Source organism: Ruditapes philippinarum, unplaced genomic scaffold (genome assembly GCF_026571515.1).
Source record: "Ruditapes philippinarum isolate M1 unplaced genomic scaffold, ASM2657151v2 ctg1367_1_1_1_1, whole genome shotgun sequence".
NCBI classification, from domain to species: domain Eukaryota; kingdom Metazoa; phylum Mollusca; class Bivalvia; order Venerida; family Veneridae; genus Ruditapes; species Ruditapes philippinarum.
Genome location: NW_026852459.1, coordinates 87,966 through 110,872, shown reverse-complemented (window position 1 = coordinate 110,872; position 22,907 = coordinate 87,966). Strand labels below are relative to the sequence as shown.

The window sequence follows — 22,907 nt, the reverse complement described above, 5'->3', positions numbered from 1 at the left end:
CCCCGCCTTTGGGTAATTTAGTTTATTGCTTAAAAATCTTCTGATCAAAAGCTACAGTGCTCAGAGTATATTTTAATCGGTTTAATATGGTGGCTGATTTGTGCCATTTCGCGTTTTCGCCCCGCGACCCCGCCAAGCGAAAAGTCGAGAATTAACAAGTTAAAATGGCGGGGGCGCGGAGCGAAAACACGCTAATTAGCGGGGGCGCGGAGCGAAAAGTCGAGATTTAATTGTAAAACCGCGGGGCCGCGAAGCGAAATATTTATTGTTATAGGGCGCTAATAAGCGTGCTGTTGTTCGCGCCCCCGCCAAATTATTCTTAAAAACCTCGACTTTTCGCTCCGCGCCCCCGCTAATTAGCGTGTTTTCGCCCCGCGCCCCCGCCGTTTTATTTCTTAAATCTCGTCCCGCGACCCCGCGGGGCGAAGTTTTGTTTCTTAATTCTCGCCCCGCGCCCCCGCTAATTAGCGTGTTTTCGCCACGCGACCCCGCCGTTTTATTTCTTAAATCTCGCTCCGCGACCCCGCGGGACGAAGTTTTATTCTTAATTTTCGTCTTCCGGTTTTTAGTGGGGCATGCGCAGTTTGTTTTACACAATGTGTTAACACAGGCAAGAATGCATTCTATCTGTAACTTTGTGACATTTTAACAGGTTAAACAAAAATTCAATACAGTATAGATACCGATTAACTTTTGATTTAGAGATATTTTCTTCTATTATTCTGTGGAAATCGAAAACACGAAAATTAAGAAATAAAAACTTCGGCCCGCGTGAGCACGGAGCGAAATTTAAGGAATTAAACAGCGGGGTCGCGGGGCGAAAACACGCTAATTAGCGGGGGCGCGGGGCGAGATTTAAGAAATAAAACTTCGCCCGGCGGGGTCGCGGAGCGAGATTTTAGAAATAAAACGGCGGGGTCGCGGGGCGAAAACACGCTAATTAGCGGGGTCGCGGGGCGATATTTAAAAATAAAACTTCGTCCCGCGGGGTCGCGGAGCGAGATTTAAGAAATAAAACGGCGGGGTCGCGGGGCGAAAATACGCTAATTAGCGGAGGCGCCGAGCGAGGTTGCAAGAATGAATAAAACCGCGGAGGCGCGGATTGAAAAGACGAGATTTAATTACAAAAACGGCGGGGCCGCGGAGCGAAAACACGCTACTTAGCGGGGTGCGGAGCGAAAAGTCGAGTTTTTAAAGAATAATTTTGCGGGGGCGCGAACAACAGCACGCTGATTAGCGCCCTATAACAATAAATATTTCGCTTCGCGGCCCCGCGGTTTTACAATAAAATCTTGACTTTTCGCCACGCGACCCCGCTAATTAGCGTGTTTTCGCTCCGCGCCCCCGCCATTTTAACTTGTTAATTCTCGACTTTTCGCTTGGCGGGGTCGCACATTGTGGTTATCTACTAAAGTTTTATAAATCATGCTTTGATCAAAATCGGCCAGGTCCCTGTTGGCAGTTTTATAATTTAAATGGCTTGAAAGTTTGGATAAAAGCACATTTGAATTTTGTGGCCAAAGCTTAGATATTTGGTATGTAGCTTTTCCTAGCAGAGCTCTTTTAATGTTTTAAAATTCATGCATGACCTCATTTTTTTCTTCTGCAAGAATGGTGATCTAGGAATAGGTAAGTGATCTAGGATCACTATTTCTTCTTGTAACAATTCCGACCATCTTTACTTTAACAAATTTTTACTCTTATCAGTCCTATAGTCGTGGGCTCTAATTATTACAAACAACTTTCGGGTGTTAAACAATATCACCATGCCCACCAGCATTTTTCCGATACACAATAAAAATCTCAAAGCTCTGTGATAAACTGCATATAAAGATGAACAAGATTTTGTATACATGTATATTCCAAATGGGCGCTTCATAGCGAATAATAAGAACTACATTTTAATGATATAATTTTGTAGACATCAATCCTTGTAAGTCACTTTGAAAGAAGTACAATATCACCCCAATACAAGATGCAAACACGTTCATCATCAACACACTACTATTTTGTCAAGTAAATGTTTTAAAAAAAAGGTGTTGGGACATCAAATCAATCTACACTTAACAAATCTTGTAAGTGTGCATGTATAAATGGTTTCATAGGTGTATCAATATTTGCCCGATCATGCTGAAATTTTCAACAAATACATAAATGAGACATGTTATCATTGTTATTAAGTATTTTTTATTCAAGATACAAATTTAAGATTTAATTTCTAAAACATGTGAATGCGTGTCGAAAGTCGATGTTGCAAAAGGATGTCCATATACTGTGTGTGCCCACCCTGACTATAATTACAGCCCGGTAGTGTCGTCACATCGATCTTACATACCGTTGTAGATAATTTTGGGGTTGGTGAGGAAGGTTACCAAAGAAATTGTTCTGTTCTTAATGATTAGCCTTCTTAGGTAGTTTGGTGTACACCCATGCCAGGCGCAACCTACAAATGATACATACAAGTAATTACTAAATAAAAATATTCATTTTATGTTCGTCATTGATAGAAACTGAATTTAAACGATTTTGGGCTTTTACAATGCAAAGTAATATAAAATTACACAAATAAATTTTGTTACCAATCTCTGTTTGGTGTACACCAGCGTTGACCAATCATAGGGCTATACCATGGCACGCTGTTCTATAGCTAATCTACCCATGAGGTGTTTTTCTGATATGTGGATCTCTTTCGTATCCGAGAATATCATGTGCAATCTTATTCACCCATTCTCACATTTTTCGTGCATTGTGTTCATGGTTGAACGCACCTCATAATTAAAATTGACATGCTTGAGCACATGAAATGTGTGGAAATGCAGCCAATAGTCAGAACACAAAATTTTGTAAAAATATATTGATAAACGAAGAAGTTATAAGGACATAAAAGGTGCACACTTATAAGATATGTTAAGTGTATAAACACGATACAGAGATCTCGATTTAATTGTTGAAAGCATGTTTGAAGACATTCCACCGTTTATCTGAAGTCAATGAAGGCATTGAAAATAGACTGCTCACATACATTTTTATCTTTGATACTTGTGAATGGTTTACAGTACTACGTTTCTGACGGAAACCATTTTGTTTTTCAACTATTCAGTTCATTTTAAAATGCGTTCATACTGGTTACGCGAGTGATACTTCTCTATATATGTTTAGCTACTAATGATATTGGTAATTGGTTTATTATATTTTAGATCATAGAACCAGAAATTAAAGCATACTTGAGGAGTCATTTAACAGCCTCCGGAGGTAAATACATGTATACGAGTATAATCGGCACAAGGTGTCTTTTACCATGTTACAGTTCAGTGTTACACGACGTAAAAAATGGGAACTCTGCTTTCACACAAGATCACGGCAGTAAACCGCATTGAAATTACAAGACCACAGTTCACCCATGCTGTTTACCAGTACTAGTTGCGGAACTGAAACTTCTGTACACGCCAGAGGTACAGTGTGCTTTATATAATGAGAACGCCACCCTAGTGCGAATATAATGATTATATTGTGCTTCCTTTATAGAAATGGGTAACAGAATATTTTGTTTTGTTTTAATTAGGTTTTACGTCACACCGACACATTATAGGTCATATGGCGACGTTCCAGCTTTACTGGTGGAGGAAGACCTCAGGTGCCCTTCCGTACATTATTTCAGGCACGAACGGGAACCTGAGTAGAACCACCGACGTTCCGTAAGCTAGCTGGATAGCTTCCTCACATGAAAGAATCCAAAGTCCCTGTCGGGATTCGAACCCACAGCGGTGAGGGGCAAGTGGTTTGAAGTCAACGACCTTAACCACTCGGCCACGGGCGCCCCTATAGAATACAATATACAACTTTAGTGACAATAATATATACATGCCCCCAATATATCGGAAAATCATTAATTATACTCAATATTGTAATACGAGTTAAACCATGACTGCATAAAACTGATTTTGGCCAGAAATAATAAATAAAATAATAGCATTAAATGTGCAATTAGTTTGACTTTTTTAATGACACGTCTTTCTGATTAATAGATTAATAATTTTACATAAATACAATAATAAAGTTATTTCAAACATCTACAGCTTAATATATACTACTCAACTTTTGCTAAGCACCATATGTTTGAGTGTGAATATTTTTGGGATAATTTAATTAATGTTAACGCCGTGCAAAAGGTTTTTTTATACCCCCACCACAATATGTGTTGGGGGGGGGGCTATAATGAATTCGCTTTGCCGCGTCGGTCCGTCCGTCTCCATTTTCGTGTCCGCTCTTTAATTCCTATATCAATTGAAGGATTTTCTTCAAACTTGGCTCAAATGTTCACCTCAACAAGGGGATGTGCAGAACCCATGTTGCCCATGTGTTAGCTCAAGGTCAAGGTAATAATTGAAGGTCAAATATCAAACAATCAAATATTAGACAGTATGTCGTGTCCGCTCTGTAAGTCCTACACTAATTGAAAGATTGTCTTCAATGTTGGCTCAAATGTTCACCTCAACAAGGTTATGTGCAGAACCCATGTTACCCTTTTGCCGGCTTAAGGTCGAGGTCACACTTGAAGGTCAAAACTTGACTTAGAAAATGTTCTGAAATTTTAACATGTACTTGAATATTTCTAAAACTAGAACATATCATCATTTGAAACTTCAAATATATATGAAGTGTCGCAAGTAAGATATGCTCTTCAATTAAGAAATTTCTTCAGTTTTAACATGTACTTGAATATTTCTGAAACTAGCACAGGTATTTGCTCAAAACTTTAACGATATATGAGGTGTCACAAATAAGATATGCAGGTCAAGTTCTATAACTCTAGATTGCAATTTGACAAAGTTATGCACCTGTTTAAGTCTTTAGATTTACATACAATCAATACTAGACAATATGTTGTGTCCGCTCTATAAATTCTATCATTTGAAAGTTCTGATATATATGAAGTGTCGTAAGTAAGATATGCAGGTCAAGTTTCATAACTAAAAAAGTGTGTGGGGGGAAGAGGGTGGTGGTAACTATGGATTGTGTTTTGACAAAGTTAAGTCCGATTTAAACAGATAATTGTAAGTGTTGTTTATGTTTTTGTCTTGTTATTCATTTAAGTTGCATTTTTTCGAAAAACGCTTAACCATTATATATATACGGGCTCGTCAGGTCATAGCAAAAAACATCGTCGTTAAAGCCTAGGTTTTTGTGATAAGTACAATTCATGTTGAGGTCGACACGACCTTTTATAAACACTATTTCTTCGAAATATGTGATGTTCTGCGAATTGTGTTGTGCTAAATTAACGATAAAATGTTTCAAATATTCGATGGAATAATTAAAACGTTGAAAAAAGTTTGCAATGTCTAACAGTAAGATATTTTATAAGCTATTTCCTACAATTCGATAAGCCCGCCATAGCTTTTTTGTCAAGAAAGATACTGTGTCTCGGGCAGACGTATGATATTTTGACGTTGCGCTAAACGCCCTATCACCGTGAAATGTAAGAAATCCACCAAGAGTAGTTTATTTTGCACGAAAGACTAGCTCTTGTTACGTTACGGGTTGATATTTTTGTAAAACACTTTTTTCAAAAAATCCTATATGTAGAGCGTTTTCATGGTTTGAAGTTTGATATTTAACAGATCGTCGTTCACTTCGTCAGGGGGAAAAGTTCTGCCAGGCTTGATATAATTTTCCGTTTGTAACAGCTTAGATCATTGGAAGCCTAAATTAATCCTTCACGGAACTACATTTTCCGTTTTTCAAAAAAATGCACCTTAAATGAATAACAAGACAAAAACATAAACAACACTTACAATTATCCTTCATAATCGGCCTTCCGCTCTATCTCGGAAATGCCGTTCGCTCGTTTTACCGTACACCACAATTTTGAAGTGGAGCGACAGTTTGCCGGGCGTGCTGTACAATTTGTCTTTTTTTCACCAGAGATAATTTCTTTTATGTATTTGTATTTGTGCCACTAAAGTTATTCCCTTAACCACCTTTCCAAGTCGTCATGGTGAGGGTATGAATCGCATTCAGCGATATTTCTAGTTTATTGTTTTTTTGTCTTTGCTTTTTTACTAAATACCGTGTGTGTTGTTTTTTTTACTAAATACCGTGTGTGTTTGATCCGTGACTATCAAAAAACAGCTCGTATGCGCCTACTCATACTCCCTTTTAGGTTTCTGATCGTTCTAACGGGTGTGGCTGCATGGACCAACATGGCTCCAAGATCCTGGATTGTTCTGGGTTGCAGCTGACGAGCTGAAATTCTAACCTGCAGCTAATTCCACATGTGTTCTATTGGATTTAAGTCAGGTGAGTGAGCTGGCCAGTCCATGCATTCAATAGACTCCCTCTCTAGGTAGTCCTGGACCACCCTGGTCCTATGGGGGCGAGCATTATCGCCCATGAGAATGAACTTGACTGATCGCCGACTGCTCCAGCATCCAACTTAACCTGGTTGTCTAAGATGTTGTCTATGTATCGCTGACCTGTCAATGTGCCTCTATTTAGCACAACCAGGTTCGTCCATCCCAGCTGATGCCTCCCCGCACCATTACTGACCCACCTCCGGTCATGCTCAGAAATATTTGTAGCCTGAAAACGTTCACCTCGTCTACTCCAGACTCTAGCACACCTATCTGTGAAGTCTAGGCAGAACCTGGACTCAACAGTGAACAGAACGTGTCTCCAGTGTTGCATGGTCCACCGTGCATGCTCCATGGTCCATTCCAAATGGACCTGGCGATGTTTCAAGAGGATACTTTTGCAAGGTCTTCTCGACCGCAAATTACCTTCATGCAGCCTTCTACATGTAACTGTCTGCGTGGAACACAGACCCCTGCAGCATTACCAAGGTCATTTCGAAGTGAAGTTGCTGTCAAAACCTGAAAAACTGAGCCAAATATGAACGGCACAGTGAAATGGGAAATTATTAATGTTTTGACGCATTAAAATAATCCTCCTATAAAATATATTGTAGATTAGTTTCTTAATAAAGTGGTCCGTTCGTTTGAATTACACCAAATGGAGTCAAACATTTGAATGAACTTTATAATACTCTAATATATATGCTTTCTATATGCTGGTTTAAACTTTTATATATTATTCATATAAAAATGAAAAACTGTATTGTCAAAACCCTTCAATAGTTTCGTGTTAAATCTCTGATTAAGCCATCAACCGATGAGTATTTTACCGTGCTATTATTATTATTATTTTTATGTGTTTCACGCCAGCGTGACGCGCCTACTCTATAAGAATATGGTGAAAACAAAATACACGCATGAATGACACATATAGTGATGCACTATAAATTGAAAATGAAATATTCAAAGTGAATAAATCGGTTTTGTATTATAGGATACTCTCACAACAAGCCGATATTTGAATATCCATGATATCTTTATAAATTTAGAGACGGGATTTAAATCATACGCTTGTACGGTATGATAACGCCTATATTTATACATACATACATATTCGACAATGAGACGATGTATTTCAATTCTGTTCAGGAATTTCAGGATATTAGTTGTAATTCTAGTATGCTGGGTGACACTGAATTGTGTATTAGTAGGCACTGGATTTCTGGTCAGTACCCTTCTATTTTTATTTATTTACTGTTTCGTATAAAAAGATAATGTGTTCAAGTTTACTAGTTATTTTCTTGTTTTATCTGAAAGACCTTAATATGTTTGCAATCGTTCTGATCTAGTTTGAATTCAAGAGAAATAGATAATTAAGAAGAGAGCAATAGAACGCGTGACTACGGTAAATGTAGACTGTCTTGGTGCTACAGAACGCGTGACTACGGTAAATGTAGGCTGTATTGGTGCTATAGAGCGCGTGACTACGGTAAATGTAGGCTGTCTTATTGCTTTAAAGCGCGTGACTACGGTAAATGTAGGCTGTTTTGCTGCTATAGAGCGCGTGACTACGGTAAATGTACGCTGTCTGAGTGCTATAGAGCGCGTGATTACGATAAATGTAGGCTGTCTTGGTGCTACAGAGCGCGTGACTACGGTAAATGTAGGCTGTATTGGTGCTATACAGCGCGTGACGACGGTAAAAATTTATGTAGGCTGTATTGGTGCTATATTGGTGATATTAGCAAGTCGTTATCACTGCTGCCATTAAATGACTGTATTACAAGCTTTTTTCCGTTCGTTCAAAATAGATAATCTTTATTTGCTCCAAAAGAAGAACGCATTCTTTACAATAAAACAAATTAAGAAACAAGCAAAATATTAACTGTATTAATGAATATCTATAGTTACAGAATGAAAATTATGTAAATATATTAAACTATCTTTTTACACACATGTAAATATTAATGTTGGTATTTTGTATAAAATCAAAATAAATATCATTACATAATCGATCAATTAAATAGTTTATCAATTAATTTTATAAAAGAAGTATTTAATTGAATTCTTCTTTCATCTACCACATAAAAAACGTTTAGGCTGCTAGGCTGCTAACTTCACAAATTTCGAGGTGTCAAAATAAAAGAAACAACAAAAAAGTTCAATATTTAAAAAAAAAATAAAGATCGCGATACTGAAATAAGACGTGGAATGGTCTAAGTATGTGCTACCGATTCATTTTTTGTTCTCGTAAGATCAGTCGTAAAACAATTTCTTAGTCACGTGGTACACTTGCATTAATAACTCCTATTGACCTATAGGAAATTAACATTACAAACTTAAATATAATTTTATACATGAAATACTGAGAATCTATATAATAAAAAAATAAAGTTTCTAAATTTATAACATAAGGAATAAATGTTTGAATAATGATTTTATGATAGAGGTGGATGTGGTTTTGCCCTATGACAGGTAAAGGTTACCTTATTGTCCGTGAACTTTTGTCAAAAATCTCCCTTATATGGGCTGTCACGAAAATCTCGAGAAAATAGGGGTAAATCAATTAATCAATTATTTAAGAAAACATCAATAAATAAGATCAAAGCACAGAAGGTTCAGCTGAATTTGTTTGGGTGGTCTCAGAATGTCAGAAAGGTGAAGGTTATGAGATTATAAACTATTTTGTTTTTGTATAGTGTCACCAATGCTGTTTCCAGTGTTATAACTGTAGTAAATTGGCTATAAGGCTAATTGCAACACTGATATTCAATTCAATGTTTATTTGGCTTAAACAACTAATAAAAAAAACTTCTTTGGGATTTGAACTCCAGACCTTTCACTACCTTACCGAGCGTGTAACCCCTCGACCACGGTGAAGTTATAAGACAACAATTTGAAGAAAACCACATTATTCTAAATTAGGGTTTGCAACCCTTATTAATTTCACGGTAAACTTATTATTATTATTATCTTTATTTCCTCCATAACTGAAGAACATTTACATAATACATTATATATTACAGTTCGTACAAAGGATCATAATATTATATACAGCAAATATAAATACAAGATTTTTATGTATAAAGAAAATGCATCTATATAGCATGTACAAAGGAATAAGCTACTTAGTTGTATAGATATCATGTTCATATGTATATATCAAGAGCAACGGACATGAGCTTGTTTAGTGCAACAAAATCGCTTAGGTGAAGGCAGAGGTAAAATCCAAATCATTTAAGTAATTAAAAGTTACAATAATTTCAATTTTGAGGAAAGACAATGGATAATTTTGGGGAAAATAAATGTTATAATATATAAATGATTGCAAAATTATCAAGGCCATTAAAGTGTGTTTAAGCTAGGCAAGGTGTTGTTGTTTTATATATGAATAAGGGCACTTACGCAAACTATCAATTATTGACTATCTGTATTCTACATTGTCTATGATTTAAATTAAGCAATAGTGAAAAAAAAAGAATTCTTATGGAAAACAACACTTGTATGTTAACCTTAAACCGAAAACGAAACATTAAGATGTGTAGGTTGTGTTGTGAACAAAGAGTAATGATATCACAAAAATGTACATTTATAATAAGAAAATTCATAAAACAAACATAAATAATTGAAAATATATAACATTCAGTATTAAATCTTTATGTACACGTTCATAACTCAATATAACTTAATGCAATAAAGTTATTCGCCATCTGCTAATATCACAGTTTATTCCCTGCGGTCTGGAGACCGCAGGGTATTGGTACGCGTTTAACTTTTGAGGTATGGAGGAGCACGTCACCTGTTTTCGGTACATGGAGGTGCATGTGATCTGTAAACCGTACACGATTGGTTAATTGACCTTTTCGAAAACCTGGCTAAATACCGTTTGTCGGTACGTTACGGAATTACCTCCCTCTAGGGAATTAGTCAGAATTACACCTAATTAAGAACAAAAAACTATTACGTGATATTTCTAATTTTCTATAATTATTTTACCGTTTAAGGTGGAAAACGGTATGAATGATGTATTTGAAAATTTTCATTGTTTCTTTAATATATGTATCTCAAATTTTACAAACAATAAATTGTTTATACTGAAAATCTACAAAATTAAAATATTCGTAGTGGCATCTGCCATTATAAATATAGATATTTTCTGCTTAAACTTGACTGTGCGTTTACTTTTTTGCTTGGAATTATTCATAAAATGGAAGGCCTATTTAATCATTTTCTTAAAAAGAAATAATTGTTTTATGTTCGACCTTCTCCGGTCATCAACGGCCACCAGTTTCCAAAGACCTTCTTCTATATTGATCGATTATTGTCAACTATATTCCTGATACAAACGTTTATTTATTCCCCTCTCCCAAAACAATGTTGAAAATAGTTAAATGAAATATCTTTATATCATTAAAAATGTTCCCCGCATGAAACCATTTTACTTGTACATTGTTACATAGTGTTATAGACACTTGCTAGGAACACCTTAAAACATGATACTCTCAGGCTATCGTTCATGTCAAAAGAATCAAAACCACTAAAAATTTCTAAAAGTTGTGATTCTAGTGAAAGGGTACAAAACATTTCGAATTGTTGTATGCCTAAAATATGTGACAGGTTAGACCGTAATGTAGATCTGATACTCTCCATTTTCTCACAGAAGAAAACAATGTGTAACACAATATAGTCAGTGGGTAATTCACATTTATTACACGTTACTTCATAGTTTCTTGAGAAAAATTTAGAAAGAAGTCTGAATGCATAAACACATTGAATCTGATATGTTTTATACTCACAACATACAAGTTCATACTTTGAGTGCAAGCGGGAGAAACTAGATAGACTGGCATCGCATAATATTCTATTGCGCCATTCGAATTCAACAGTTTTGTGAATGGCTGATTTGATCGTGTTTTTCCATGCGTATGAGGATTGTATAGTTCCAGTGTTCATGTAAATTCGTAAGAACGAAGTTAGTCCATACCGACCTAATATTTTGTATAAATCTGAGATAAATCCAGACACTTTTCTGGGTTCCAGCATGTACGATTTGAAAATACTTGTTTAACTTTAAATTTTATATTCAAACGACACAGTAAACCGAAGTTTCCTTTTGTCAATGATGACGCCTATCGGATATATGCCTAGACAGCTTAACACGAAGTCTCGGAACGCTTTGTATATGTTACTGCATTGACGGTGAGCTCGTTCAAGGGGAGCTAACTGTGCGTCTGTAATTTCATTCCACAGTTCACTCCCATATAGCGCTTGATTCATATATTTTCTTAGACGTGAGCGGGTTAAACCCATGTTTTTGTATTCCACAATCCGCACAGCTATAAAATGTTTTGCGGAGTTTAGTACAACTTTCCTCTATATTTTGTGATAAGGATAAAGACTTATTTCAAGGCACCCCCAGGTGCTTCTTCGATTTCTCTGCTTCCAAATTTCCATTTACGAGGAACATTAGATTTGTCATTGAAAACAACGACTTTACACTTATCTGGATTGTACAAAATTCGTTCGTTTTGAGAGTTTGTATAACATATGTCAAGAAGGTTGTCAAGACCGTGTTTAACATGTGATATAAGCACCATATCATCCGCCGACGTTGGACAACCACATCGTATATCATGAAGTTTGAAGCAATATTCATTATTTTCTATTTCATTCATCAGCTGATTAATGAATACGATATATAGGTAGGGACTGAGGCACTGTACTTGTCTGGTATCTTGCAGAATCGGGAACCAGTCTGATGTATAGCCTTGTGATTTAACACAGCTAAAGCATTCTGTGAAAAATAATAATATTGCCTTCAATATTGTAATGTCAATACCGGTATTGTATAATTTGATTAATAGGAGAGATGTCCATGTTCTGTCGAACGTTTGCTTGGCGTCTAGGAAACACGTATATACCGGAGAATTATTTTCTTTTGCGTAGTTGATACATTCACGTAACATATACGTTGTCATCAGGCAGTTCACATTTATTTGAAATCCTCTCTGCGATTGAGTTAACCTTTAATTTCCTGCCATCTTCAGTTAACTGCATGAGGACTTTTTCATAAAGTTTAAGCAGACAAGAACACAAAGATATTGCTCGGTAACTGTTATGATCAGTTTTCTTTTTATTGGCTCCCTTGAAAAGTGTTGAAATAATCCCCTTTTTATAAATCGGTCGGGGTGTGGCCTAAGGTTAACATTCCATTGAATAACTTTATTAATACACATCGAAGTAAGGACCCACCGTGAATAATGTTTTCATAATAAATTTTGTCATTTCCTCACGCCTTACCTTTTTTATATGATTTAAGTGCTTTCAAAAGAATTTCTTAATCATGTTTATCTGTAAAGAATAACACAATATAAGAATTCTTCGACCAATCGGGAACTTTTTGTTCTTCCCTGAGAATGGCTTGAAAATTAATGCGCCTGTCATTTGACAATCTTTACGCTGTGATTTCACCTTAATTTTTCGGCGTTAAAGGGAAGTAACCGCGTCGAGGAGTTTGGACTACTTTTGGTATTTGCAAATAAGCACATCAGGGTCTGAACTTTCGCTACCATTATTTGTTTGGTCTGACGACCCAAACAAATAAAAGCTTATAAAAATTATTTCTATTTTGAAAATCATTGGTTACAACTGAAACTATCTTCTTTTTTTTCAAGAGAAGAACATAGACTTTGATGCATTGTCTTGTCTATGTTCATGTTCATGTTCATGAGGTAACATTATTGGCAACGTGATTTATCGCAATGTGTGAGACCTTATTGATCAAATTGACGGTGTTCTAAATCAAGGATGTGGAATTTTTAACTCAAAAGTGCATATCACATAACTTTTTTTCCGCATCAGAACGATCAGCCGAAAATGTAATGAAGTCCTTACGAAATGACGTCGATCATGCGTGAAGAAAATACGTTGTACATGTTGTAGTCGGGAGTAAATTATACCAGCTATTGACTCAAGCTTATGGTACTACTGGTCATGTAGGTTTACTACTATAAATATTCTGTATTGTGTCAAAGTCTTCAGTTAATTATTATACAACTTTTAACGGTAGTTTATAATGGCATTATACAGTGTTTTCTTTTTTATGCTAAAACCTGGATGATCTTTTGTTGAATATAATCATAGTATTTTTCTATTTCCTTAATTTTAGGTAATACGTTCATCCGGTGGTAAGAGAGCTACATTATACAGAATTGATGGAGATAATCAAGTATACAATACACCAGTTCGTGCCAGTCCGCAATATTTTGTGTTTTCTGTAATCGCACTGAATTCATCTGAGAATGAAAATTATGATATATTTACAGTTAACACGTGGAGTAATCAAACATTTGTTGCAGACGACATTTATTGTTGTTATCTCATGCGAGGTGGCAAACTAATTAGGCTAGGTCATCTAGGGATAAATCAAAGAAGTGAAATGTTTAACACGACTGCTCAAGTTGAGTGTCCAAATCCAACACAACAACATGAGTATGGTTATCTACGGGTAGCAGGAGTGACTGTAAGCACCCAGCATTCGTGCACAAATGAAAATATATTTAGGGAACCCTACTATCCTTTAAAAGTGACGAAGCAATTCAGTTTTGCTGTTTGTGGAAAAATAATATATGGTGACATAAATATTGCATTGACAGTTGAATGGATGGAGTATCATAAATATATGGGAGTGAACAAAGTGATACTATATCCATACAAACTATCGGTCATGGGTTCGAAATTACTTAAGTATTATCGATCTATTGGATTTGTCGATGTCGTCCATTTAACTTTGCCACCATCAGCAGGTATTCAACAAATTACTTATCATTTAAAGGCCCATTATGCTTTTACTTTTTTTCTGTAAAGTTTTTTATTTTGGGTGCCCTATTCATAGTTTTCAAACAAATACTCATTGCTCAAATTTCTGAGCTATAATTTATTTCTATTGTTTTTCGGACAAATAGTACAGTTGCACTGGTCAAGTATTTTGTATTGATGTCATAATACTACTTTGTTTTCATTTCGTTACTTTTATAACAAATAATTTTAGCATTCAGTGTTATTCAGGTAGTGAGCATCAAATATGTCTAAAACAAGTATTCAGGTGTTATACAAGACATATTTGCCATTTAAAAACGATGTATCAATTTAATGGTTTCTGGGAGCATAATGGACCTTTAATGTAATGTTAGCTTAAATCACAACTATAACCCTGCACTTCTCACTAACGATGAAGTGCATGTTGCAGGTTATATACTGATTAATTAGACCTGATTCTATAACAGGGCCTCAAAACATGAAAACAATAGTTCATTTTTCCTTGTTTAAGTACCATATCGCATGTCCTTTGATTATTTTAAATGAAATTATAGAAAATATACTCTTCTTCCCAAAAGAACGAAATCATGGTTTATATTATGTAAAAACTTTATTTTAAATTACAATTCATAATGCTTTTTTTTTCTTTTTCTTTTTAAAATTATATTTAAGAGGAAAAAACACGCGAGAAGTCAAAATAGTTTTGATGATTAATTCATTTCACACTATTATTCTTTATTTCACTTTCACTTACGATAGATTGAACACTATTTGTTATTTTCTGAATATTTTACACGCAAAATATGACGTTTTTTTTGTTTTTTTTCTAATTCTGTTTCCTATGACGAGTCTTATTTAACTGTTATTATTTATTTGATTTAATTTCATTTCGTTTATTTAGCACATGCTGCTTAATAAAAAAATAAAATAAAAATGTCAAAAAACAACAATTTTTCACCAAAATTAGGTGTATGGGCACGCGTTAACATGGAAAAACTATTTTTTGGTAATTCCAAGGTTTTCCATCATTTTTTGTTAACCTTTACCCTTATATAAGCATGTTTCGACGGCTTTTTGCCCCCCCCCCCAACCTTTTTGAGGCCTCAAACAGTGAAAAAATGCCCTATTTAGGCCCCAAACACTGTTTTTCGTTTGAGAAATGTTGTTAAAAAAAGGCGCCCCATCCAAATGTTAAATGAGGGGGTTGCCAGAAGGGGATGTGCCCCCTTCTGTTTGAGGGGTTTGAAGGGGGCGGCAGTCCCCCTCATCGCTAAGAAAATTTTGGACATGTCACAGGCTAAAAATGACCTCAGGTCGATCTTAGGGTAACTAGTAACCGACGCTGAAAAGCCTTTTACTCTACCTCAATTCATTGAGAAGTTGCAGTACTTTGAAATCAGTTTTGATGGAAAAAAACAAAGCACAATAGTTGTTTTTGGCAATTTTCAGACTTTCCCCGTTGCAATGGTAACTGGAAATTTACGATTGAGCATGCTGTTACAGAGGCTATGGTCTAGACAACATTAGTGCCCAGTTCATCAGTATTTAAGCATTTTTCATAGTTTCATAGCAGTTTGAACTTGTTACAGGAGGCTTTTCAATGAAAACGGCCATTTTTCGCAATATGCTCATGGGGTAAAAGGTTAAAGAAATGCGGCGTTAACCTTGCACGTTCATTTATGACAAACTAATGAAATGTTGAATGATAAATAAGGCTAAATTTGACATCATGGATAATAGATATGCATATATTATCGATTAAATTTCATATTTCTACATCCAAATCACGTTTCAGTTTTGCTAATTCTTATATATTTGATAACCAGACAGTGAGACTATTCAATAAACTCAGTATGATGAAAATGATCATTTTATACCCTAGAAAAAGAAACCATGACACATTTTCTTACACCAGAGTCACGTTTATTCAGCATATTTTATCTGTATGGCCACTTTTGCAGTGCTGTCTTTTGTTGTGGCTAGCGATATGATTGGTTGCTGAACAGGTCTTTGTGCCGTCATTTGTGATAAATGTGACATTCATAATTCAATTCTAAATTAATTATTGTTAAATTTATGACATAAAGCACAAATTTGTAAATATCGTTATTTTCTGTTTTATTATAGCTGATTTTATTTTATTGTTATAACAACAATTTTAAGCGGTTATGATAACATTTATATACATGTAGTGTACATTAAAACGTACCGCAGACTATGTACAGCGGCATCATCGTAATTAACCTTAAATAAATATGTATATAAATACTTATAAATACTATAAGTTTTTAGCAAAAATACGTTTGGCTTTCTTCACGTTCTCGTTATCTGACTGAACCAAATTACAATAAACGTGTTGAACCGGTAAATTACAATAAACATGAATTCAATTTAACGAATGAGGTAAACTCAGTAAGTCACTATAAATTATGCCGTAATTTGATACGAATAAAATTAAAGCCCAACACTAGAACTTTTGAATCAATGTCATAAACATCAGCTGTATGAGTTTCATTTAAAATGATATTTTATAGCAATTTTCATCAAGTGGAACCTGTGAAATCGTGTGTATGATTGATTAGTTGTTCACATATTTTATCTCGACTCGGAGAAAAAATCATTTCAAGCAATATATCTTATACGGTTGGAAAAAGATAAATAAATAAAAAAATAAATAAATAAAAAAACTCGTTTTGCATGATGCGCAGATCTTGTAGATTATGTAGAAGTAAACCACTTTTCACGGGTGTATTTTTTGCACCATGACGGTTCCACATTGTGTGATATTGTATTGTTTTGAGCTTATTTTCAGTCATTTTCTGCATGGTTTGACACACATAAACCCACGACAACTTAAATTTCTCAAAAAAGACTGCATCAAATGATAATACGTGATTGAGTAACTATAAATGAACAATATAATATAAGGTTGGCATTTCGATTTTTTACTATAAAAGTTCATATTTAACAAAAAATAACTCAATATTGTAAAACTTACCATTCATTTTCCTGAAAATGTTGTCCTCAAATGGGAGTAGACCAGCATGTGCGTTACCGGAAACCAACATATCTTTCTAACAGATGCACATTTCGGTGAACTATGTAAAGTGCGTGAAGGACAAAAGCCCTCCCGGACAAAAGCCCTCCCGTCAAAAAATGACAAGGCGGACAAAAGCCCTCCCGTGAAAATGACTGGGCGGACAAAAGCCCATTTTTTTTTGCTTGGTTGTCGCGTGAGAACTCGTACTTCAACCACCTGCCAAAGAACCTCAACTCCGCCGTACATATTTAGAAGAATGGCAAATTATCGCACAGCATCGCTTTCGTCATGTTGTGTTGTGTGCTAATAAGCCATAAATAATTGTAAATTTCATTTTTTTTCACATAGAGATTATGTAAATGTCATAAAAAGTGTGTTTGTGTATTAAATTAAAATCCTATTTGATTCGTATTTGAAATTGATAAAATTATTTGCTCTAAATTTATTAATGATATTTTTATCATATTTATTGTTAATATGACTAGGTTGTGTAAAATGAGGCATTTTCTTCTCATGTTTGACACTATATGTATACTTTAAAACAAACCTAAAGAAAAAAATTAAAATATTTCAAGTATTGTGTGCCATTAATTTCCAGAAACACACAGACCGGGTATGAAGACTAAAGAGGCTTGGAATATAGAACAATTGGTCGTTCATGATTGTCAAGGTCGGCTGAGTGGTTACCAATATGTCGGTGTTATTGACTTGGATGAGTTTATCGTACCAGTTACGGACAGAAATTTGGAGACCATGATGGTAGGTTAATCAGAATGAGATGACATTAAAAGTATTTCCAAAATATAGCTCGCTAAAATGAAGACCTGGTTTACGTATTAAAGTCGATTTTTTTGTTTGTTTGATATATTTCAATACTATTACGTATACATGTATGTCATAAGACATTTAGCTAACCTCTTGTGTCATATTACTGATAAATATGTGACGTTAACATGCCTATTTAGTGAATGATGCACCGAAGCAACGATGGTTACCTCCAAGTTTCCTTTTAGTATACATGTAGATAAGAATAACATTTATAACTTTATGTTTTAAAAGTAAATATCATGCAGTTTTATTCATTTTTTTTCCAAAGAATTCCGCAGGTTTTCGACTGCACAACAATTACGTGAAACTAGCAGTTTGGCAAATGTCTAAGGTGTACCTAGTTTCAAAGAAAAAAGTTTTAAACAAAAGTCGCCATGGATGTCATTCTCACGAATGTTTTTAAAAAGTAAACATATTCCTGTAAATATTTGTAATACTGGATAAAGAAAGATATTAGAGCAGCCAAATATCAGAACAACCGTAGGCCTGTCTTTTAATTTGATTTATGCTTACTTATCGTGTTGTCGTTTCGGCCATAGCTAAAATTCGGCGTTACTTTTTGCACAATTTAATCAGTATCTGATACGTATATTTGGAAAACGGTAAAATTGGAGTCGATCATATTTTCGCTAAAGTTTATTCCAGCCTTATTATGACCATTATGACGAAAGCATTTAAATGCGCATTATGTTTGAAAATTTGCCAAGGATGGAGTATACATATATATAAATAGAAGACGGTGGCGTTAAGTTCGGGTAGGCTCATAAGGAAACGTGTTAATTTTTGGCCGAAACTTCGAAACTACTTAATCGGAAAAGATTTCATCCATTGAGATATCTAATGAGATTATATTTTTTTTTAAATTTACATTGAAGTCTTTACACTTCAATTAGTTATAAACTTAATTATTATTATTGTTATTTTTTTTATTATTATTATTATTATTATTATTATTATTATTATTATTAATACACTTTTATGTACAATATTTTATAACAAAATTGACATAACATTAGACATATCATAAGACATAACTTAGATATAACCTTTAAGTTAAATGTAACTTTACACATAACCTTAGACATAACTTTAGACATAACTTTAGACGTAATTTTATCTGAGCTCATCACGTAAAGAATATGGTAAGTTATTTTATCACACACCCGTGCCGATTAAAAATGGCATTGCACAGCCGTGCATATATTTTGACATGTCATTAGCGTTATACAAACATAGTGTAAAGACGCGCTAAATGTTAGCATTATACTATAGGCGAGTCAATAATGACTCGTTTTTCACTTTAAACGGTCTTTATTTTGGGTATGTGATAAATAGAATATTAAATTCGTGTAAGTTCATTACTGAATTTATTGAACTTGTTGATTAAAGTAATATTATGCTCGCCAGAGGCTCGCATAATATAATTTTATTCAACTCGTGCATTGAACATACACTCATTCAATATCCTCTATATATTGAACTATCTTTGTAGAATAAGCTTTTGTACATTCTACCAAACATGTCTGCTGTTGAGGTATACGGTGAAATGTTTATACTGGACTGGCCGCCGACAAATAAAGCCGGAAAACTTGTGATATCAAAGTATGAGGACAGAACTATATCAAATGCTCCCGTCGACATAAATCAGAGAAAACTTATACACATACCAGCTAGAGTTCAGAGAGGAAGTGTCGTCACTCACGGATGTAAAGCTCACAATTCGTCATATACAATGTAAGACATGTAGGATATGCATCATTTTACATTAACTAGCTGACCTTACACTGTAAGATTTACCTCAATTTATATTTGCTAATTCATAACATTGATCAGATACAGTATAAGATTCGCATTATTTTATATTGACAAGTTTATAATGTTTTTATCTCGACTATTCAATAAGAATAAGTAGAGCTATACTAGTCACTCGAGTGTCGGCGTAACCACTTATGTAACACCTCAAATATTTTCAAAGTCCATTGACATATGGTTTTGCATCTTTGCACACTTGTTCACCATCGTAACCCCAACCTGTAAACAGGAAGAGGTAACTATCAAGCATTTTGATAGAATTATGTCCTTTTTCAACTATGAATAAACATTAAAGTTCGCATACCACCTCAGATATTTTCATGTTACATTGACATCTGGCTTTGAAACAAGTTGAAATTGTTGACTCTTCCCGAGACATATAACTGTAACATCGACTGAAAGAAAAATTTGGCCCTGTTTTAACTTTGAAAATTTTACATTATCAAGGCTCTTTTACTATCAAGCGCTAGGAATAGTCGAGCGTGCTGTCCTACCGACAACTCTTGTTTTGTTTGTTAATGTTGCTGTTTTTTTTTAAGATTCGCTTTATTTTTTTAATAAGTTTACAATTAATTAGTGAAGATACTGCTAATATGAAGATTTTACGTTGTACTTATTTTCTTGCAAAATGTGCCTTTGTACAGATTTAATGAACATTTGTTGGGTACGCTTACAAACAATATCAATAAAGTTTTTAAGAAAATACATGTAAGGAAAATACACAAGTATTTTTTTTTACAATGAATGTTTATTTGTCTGACCAAGGTGACACATCACACGATAAATTATCTCTTTTATTGTGCTTATGATATTGTCCCGGCAATAATAGATTCCGTTGTCATTCTTTATATCATGATTTTGTCCACAAGAACTCTTTGATGTCGCATTTGCTTTTCTTTTTATTGTGCAATTCACAAAATAGAGCTCCACTTTGGCACTCTGTTCGTAATCGCTAATGGTGAGGCAATACATGTGTCTGGTTTAAGAAAGATCGTTGATGACATTTCAACTTTTTGAAATTTTAACTTCATGAATTCACGATTTCAACATACAGAACTCACGACTTCACAATTTTAACTTCACGAATTAATGATTTCAACTTCGTGAAAATGAAATCTTGAACTCGTGAAGTTAAATACGTTAGGTTCACGAAGTTGAAATCGTGAAGTCGTGAATTTCATGAAGTTGAAATCGTGAATTTTTGAATTCTGTATGTTGAAAATGTGAATTCACGAAGTTAACATTGTGATTTCACGGAGATGAAATCGGAAAGTCATAAAATTGAAATGTTACCACCGGCTTTCGTACAGGTTTATATAACGACTTTTTGGTTTTTATTTTTCAGATTTAAAGATCCTCTTTCGATAATGAATATAAATCATTACAGAAAATGTGTGCATTTCCGAGACGATTGCTTTACACGTGCACGAATTAAGGACAAACGGATATCAAGATTCACGAGCAAAATTGAAACGAATGTTCAAAGAGCAAAACAAAAAATAAACAAAATGTGAAACAACACATGTAAAAACGTAGTTTTGCATTTGTTTGATTAACAGTTTGAGTTTCAGCACCATGGACGATTTCTATATGCCACCATTATTTTTTCCCGCAGTATTGCTGCTTATTCAAGGAGGACCGGCCTTATATATGGATCGACGAATTGTACTTCGTTTAAAAAAGAAATATACGAGCTTCCGGTAGTACATATCAGGGTAAAACATCCAGAGGCGGAGTGTATTTTTGAGAAATATAATCGACATGCTATTTATCTTTAATATTCGCTTGATATTTACACATTCATTGCGATTATACAACTAGATGAAATATTACTTTACACATGGGAGGAAGTGTTACACGAGGGATGGAGTTCTTATGATAACTTGTCAATGAGTTCTTGTGATAACTGTCACAGAGTTCGTCGGAAAACTATTGTATATACTGCAAAAACACTTGTCGAAAATGGTAATTTTCATCTTTAAAAAGTGAGTTTTAGGTGCTTAATTAAACTTTCATGATTAAGCTTGCCTTACATATTGTATCACATGTGTCAAGAACTAATTCATAGTCCATTTTTCATCGCCTCTTGCTTAAAATCTTGTAGTTTTCAAGAAAAATGTCAAATTATTTGCCATTTCGCAAGTATTGACCTGTTTATTTCAAGTCTTCATCATTGCCATACATAATTACCTAATGATAATACAAAATTGCAAACATAAGGCCCCGGCTAACAAATTTATACCCGATTTTTCAAATGTCCCGGAGTTCTTGTGATAACCCAAAATATGTTCTGGAATTCTTGTGATAACTTTTGTTAATGCAAATGTGTTTCTTGTGCTAACTCACGACACGTTTTATCGTTATCATTCAATAAGGTTGTAAATACTTATGTAATATAATACGCTCATCCTTTGCACACAAATGTGGAAAATGTTGGTCTGGAGTGTCTGCAAAGGATAAACAGGTGATAGGCCATCATCTACAGTAAAGATTTATTCAGCGGCAGTATCATGGCCTAAACCACAAAACAAAAATATCTCAAAACTTACACGTTATTCTCAACCATCTTTCTTAAGCAGATAATATATAGTTGTGCATCGCTTTTCTAAGGGCTAAGTAATATGTTTCATTTTATACCATAATAAACAAGAACATGTATAAAACAAGGATAATTTCTTTAAACCTATGTTACCAAAAAGTACGATAATATGATAAAAACTCAACTGCGGTTGGCTCTATAACTACCGATCTCTTGAACAAATTTGCAAGTCCCTCCGTGTTCAAACGAAATATGTTTGACTAAAAGATATTTTTATTATTTATTACAGCAAAATTAGCAGAGTTTCCTCCACTAAGATTGCATACGTTAAATGCATACGGAAATACCAATCAAACATCGGCAGAAAAAAAAATACATGAAGACACCATACTTGACAGCATTTTATTATGAAAGCCAATGCTCTACAACAATCCTTTTTCCAGTCTACGAAATCTGCGTCAGCAAAAATACCATAAAAAAAGAAACGGGGATATGATATCTCAGTACTATCTCTTTA

At 34.5% G+C, this 22,907-nt stretch overlaps 2 protein-coding genes across 2 annotated transcripts in view; one reads left to right on the top strand and one right to left on the bottom strand.

Annotated features, from left to right (window-relative positions):
* Positions 1–22,907, bottom strand: part of LOC132713048 (putative defense protein 3) — a 35,126-nt gene that overhangs the window by 4,582 nt on the left and 7,637 nt on the right. The window lies entirely within an intron of this gene.
* On the top strand, positions 7,472–22,123 carry LOC132713042 (uncharacterized). The gene is made up of 5 exons (XM_060695491.1): positions 7,472–7,578; positions 13,522–14,158; positions 17,810–17,970; positions 19,532–19,773; positions 21,197–22,123. Exons 1-5 carry the CDS (start codon positions 7,474–7,476, stop codon positions 21,363–21,365), a joined length of 1,314 nt encoding a protein of 437 aa, XP_060551474.1. The 5' UTR covers positions 7,472–7,473; the 3' UTR covers positions 21,366–22,123.

Bases quoted from the DNA above. Each gene is read 5' to 3' on its own strand.
- LOC132713042 (XM_060695491.1), top strand. From the start codon at position 7,474: ATGAGACGATGTATTTCAATTCTGTTCAGGAATTTCAGGATATTAGTT. The intron at 7,579-13,521 runs GTCAGTACCCTT...CCTTAATTTTAG, and splicing joins TAGTAGGCACTGGATTTCTG to GTAATACGTTCATCCGGTGG. The intron at 17,971-19,531 runs GTAGGTTAATCA...CTATCTTTGTAG, and splicing joins GAAATTTGGAGACCATGATG to AATAAGCTTTTGTACATTCT.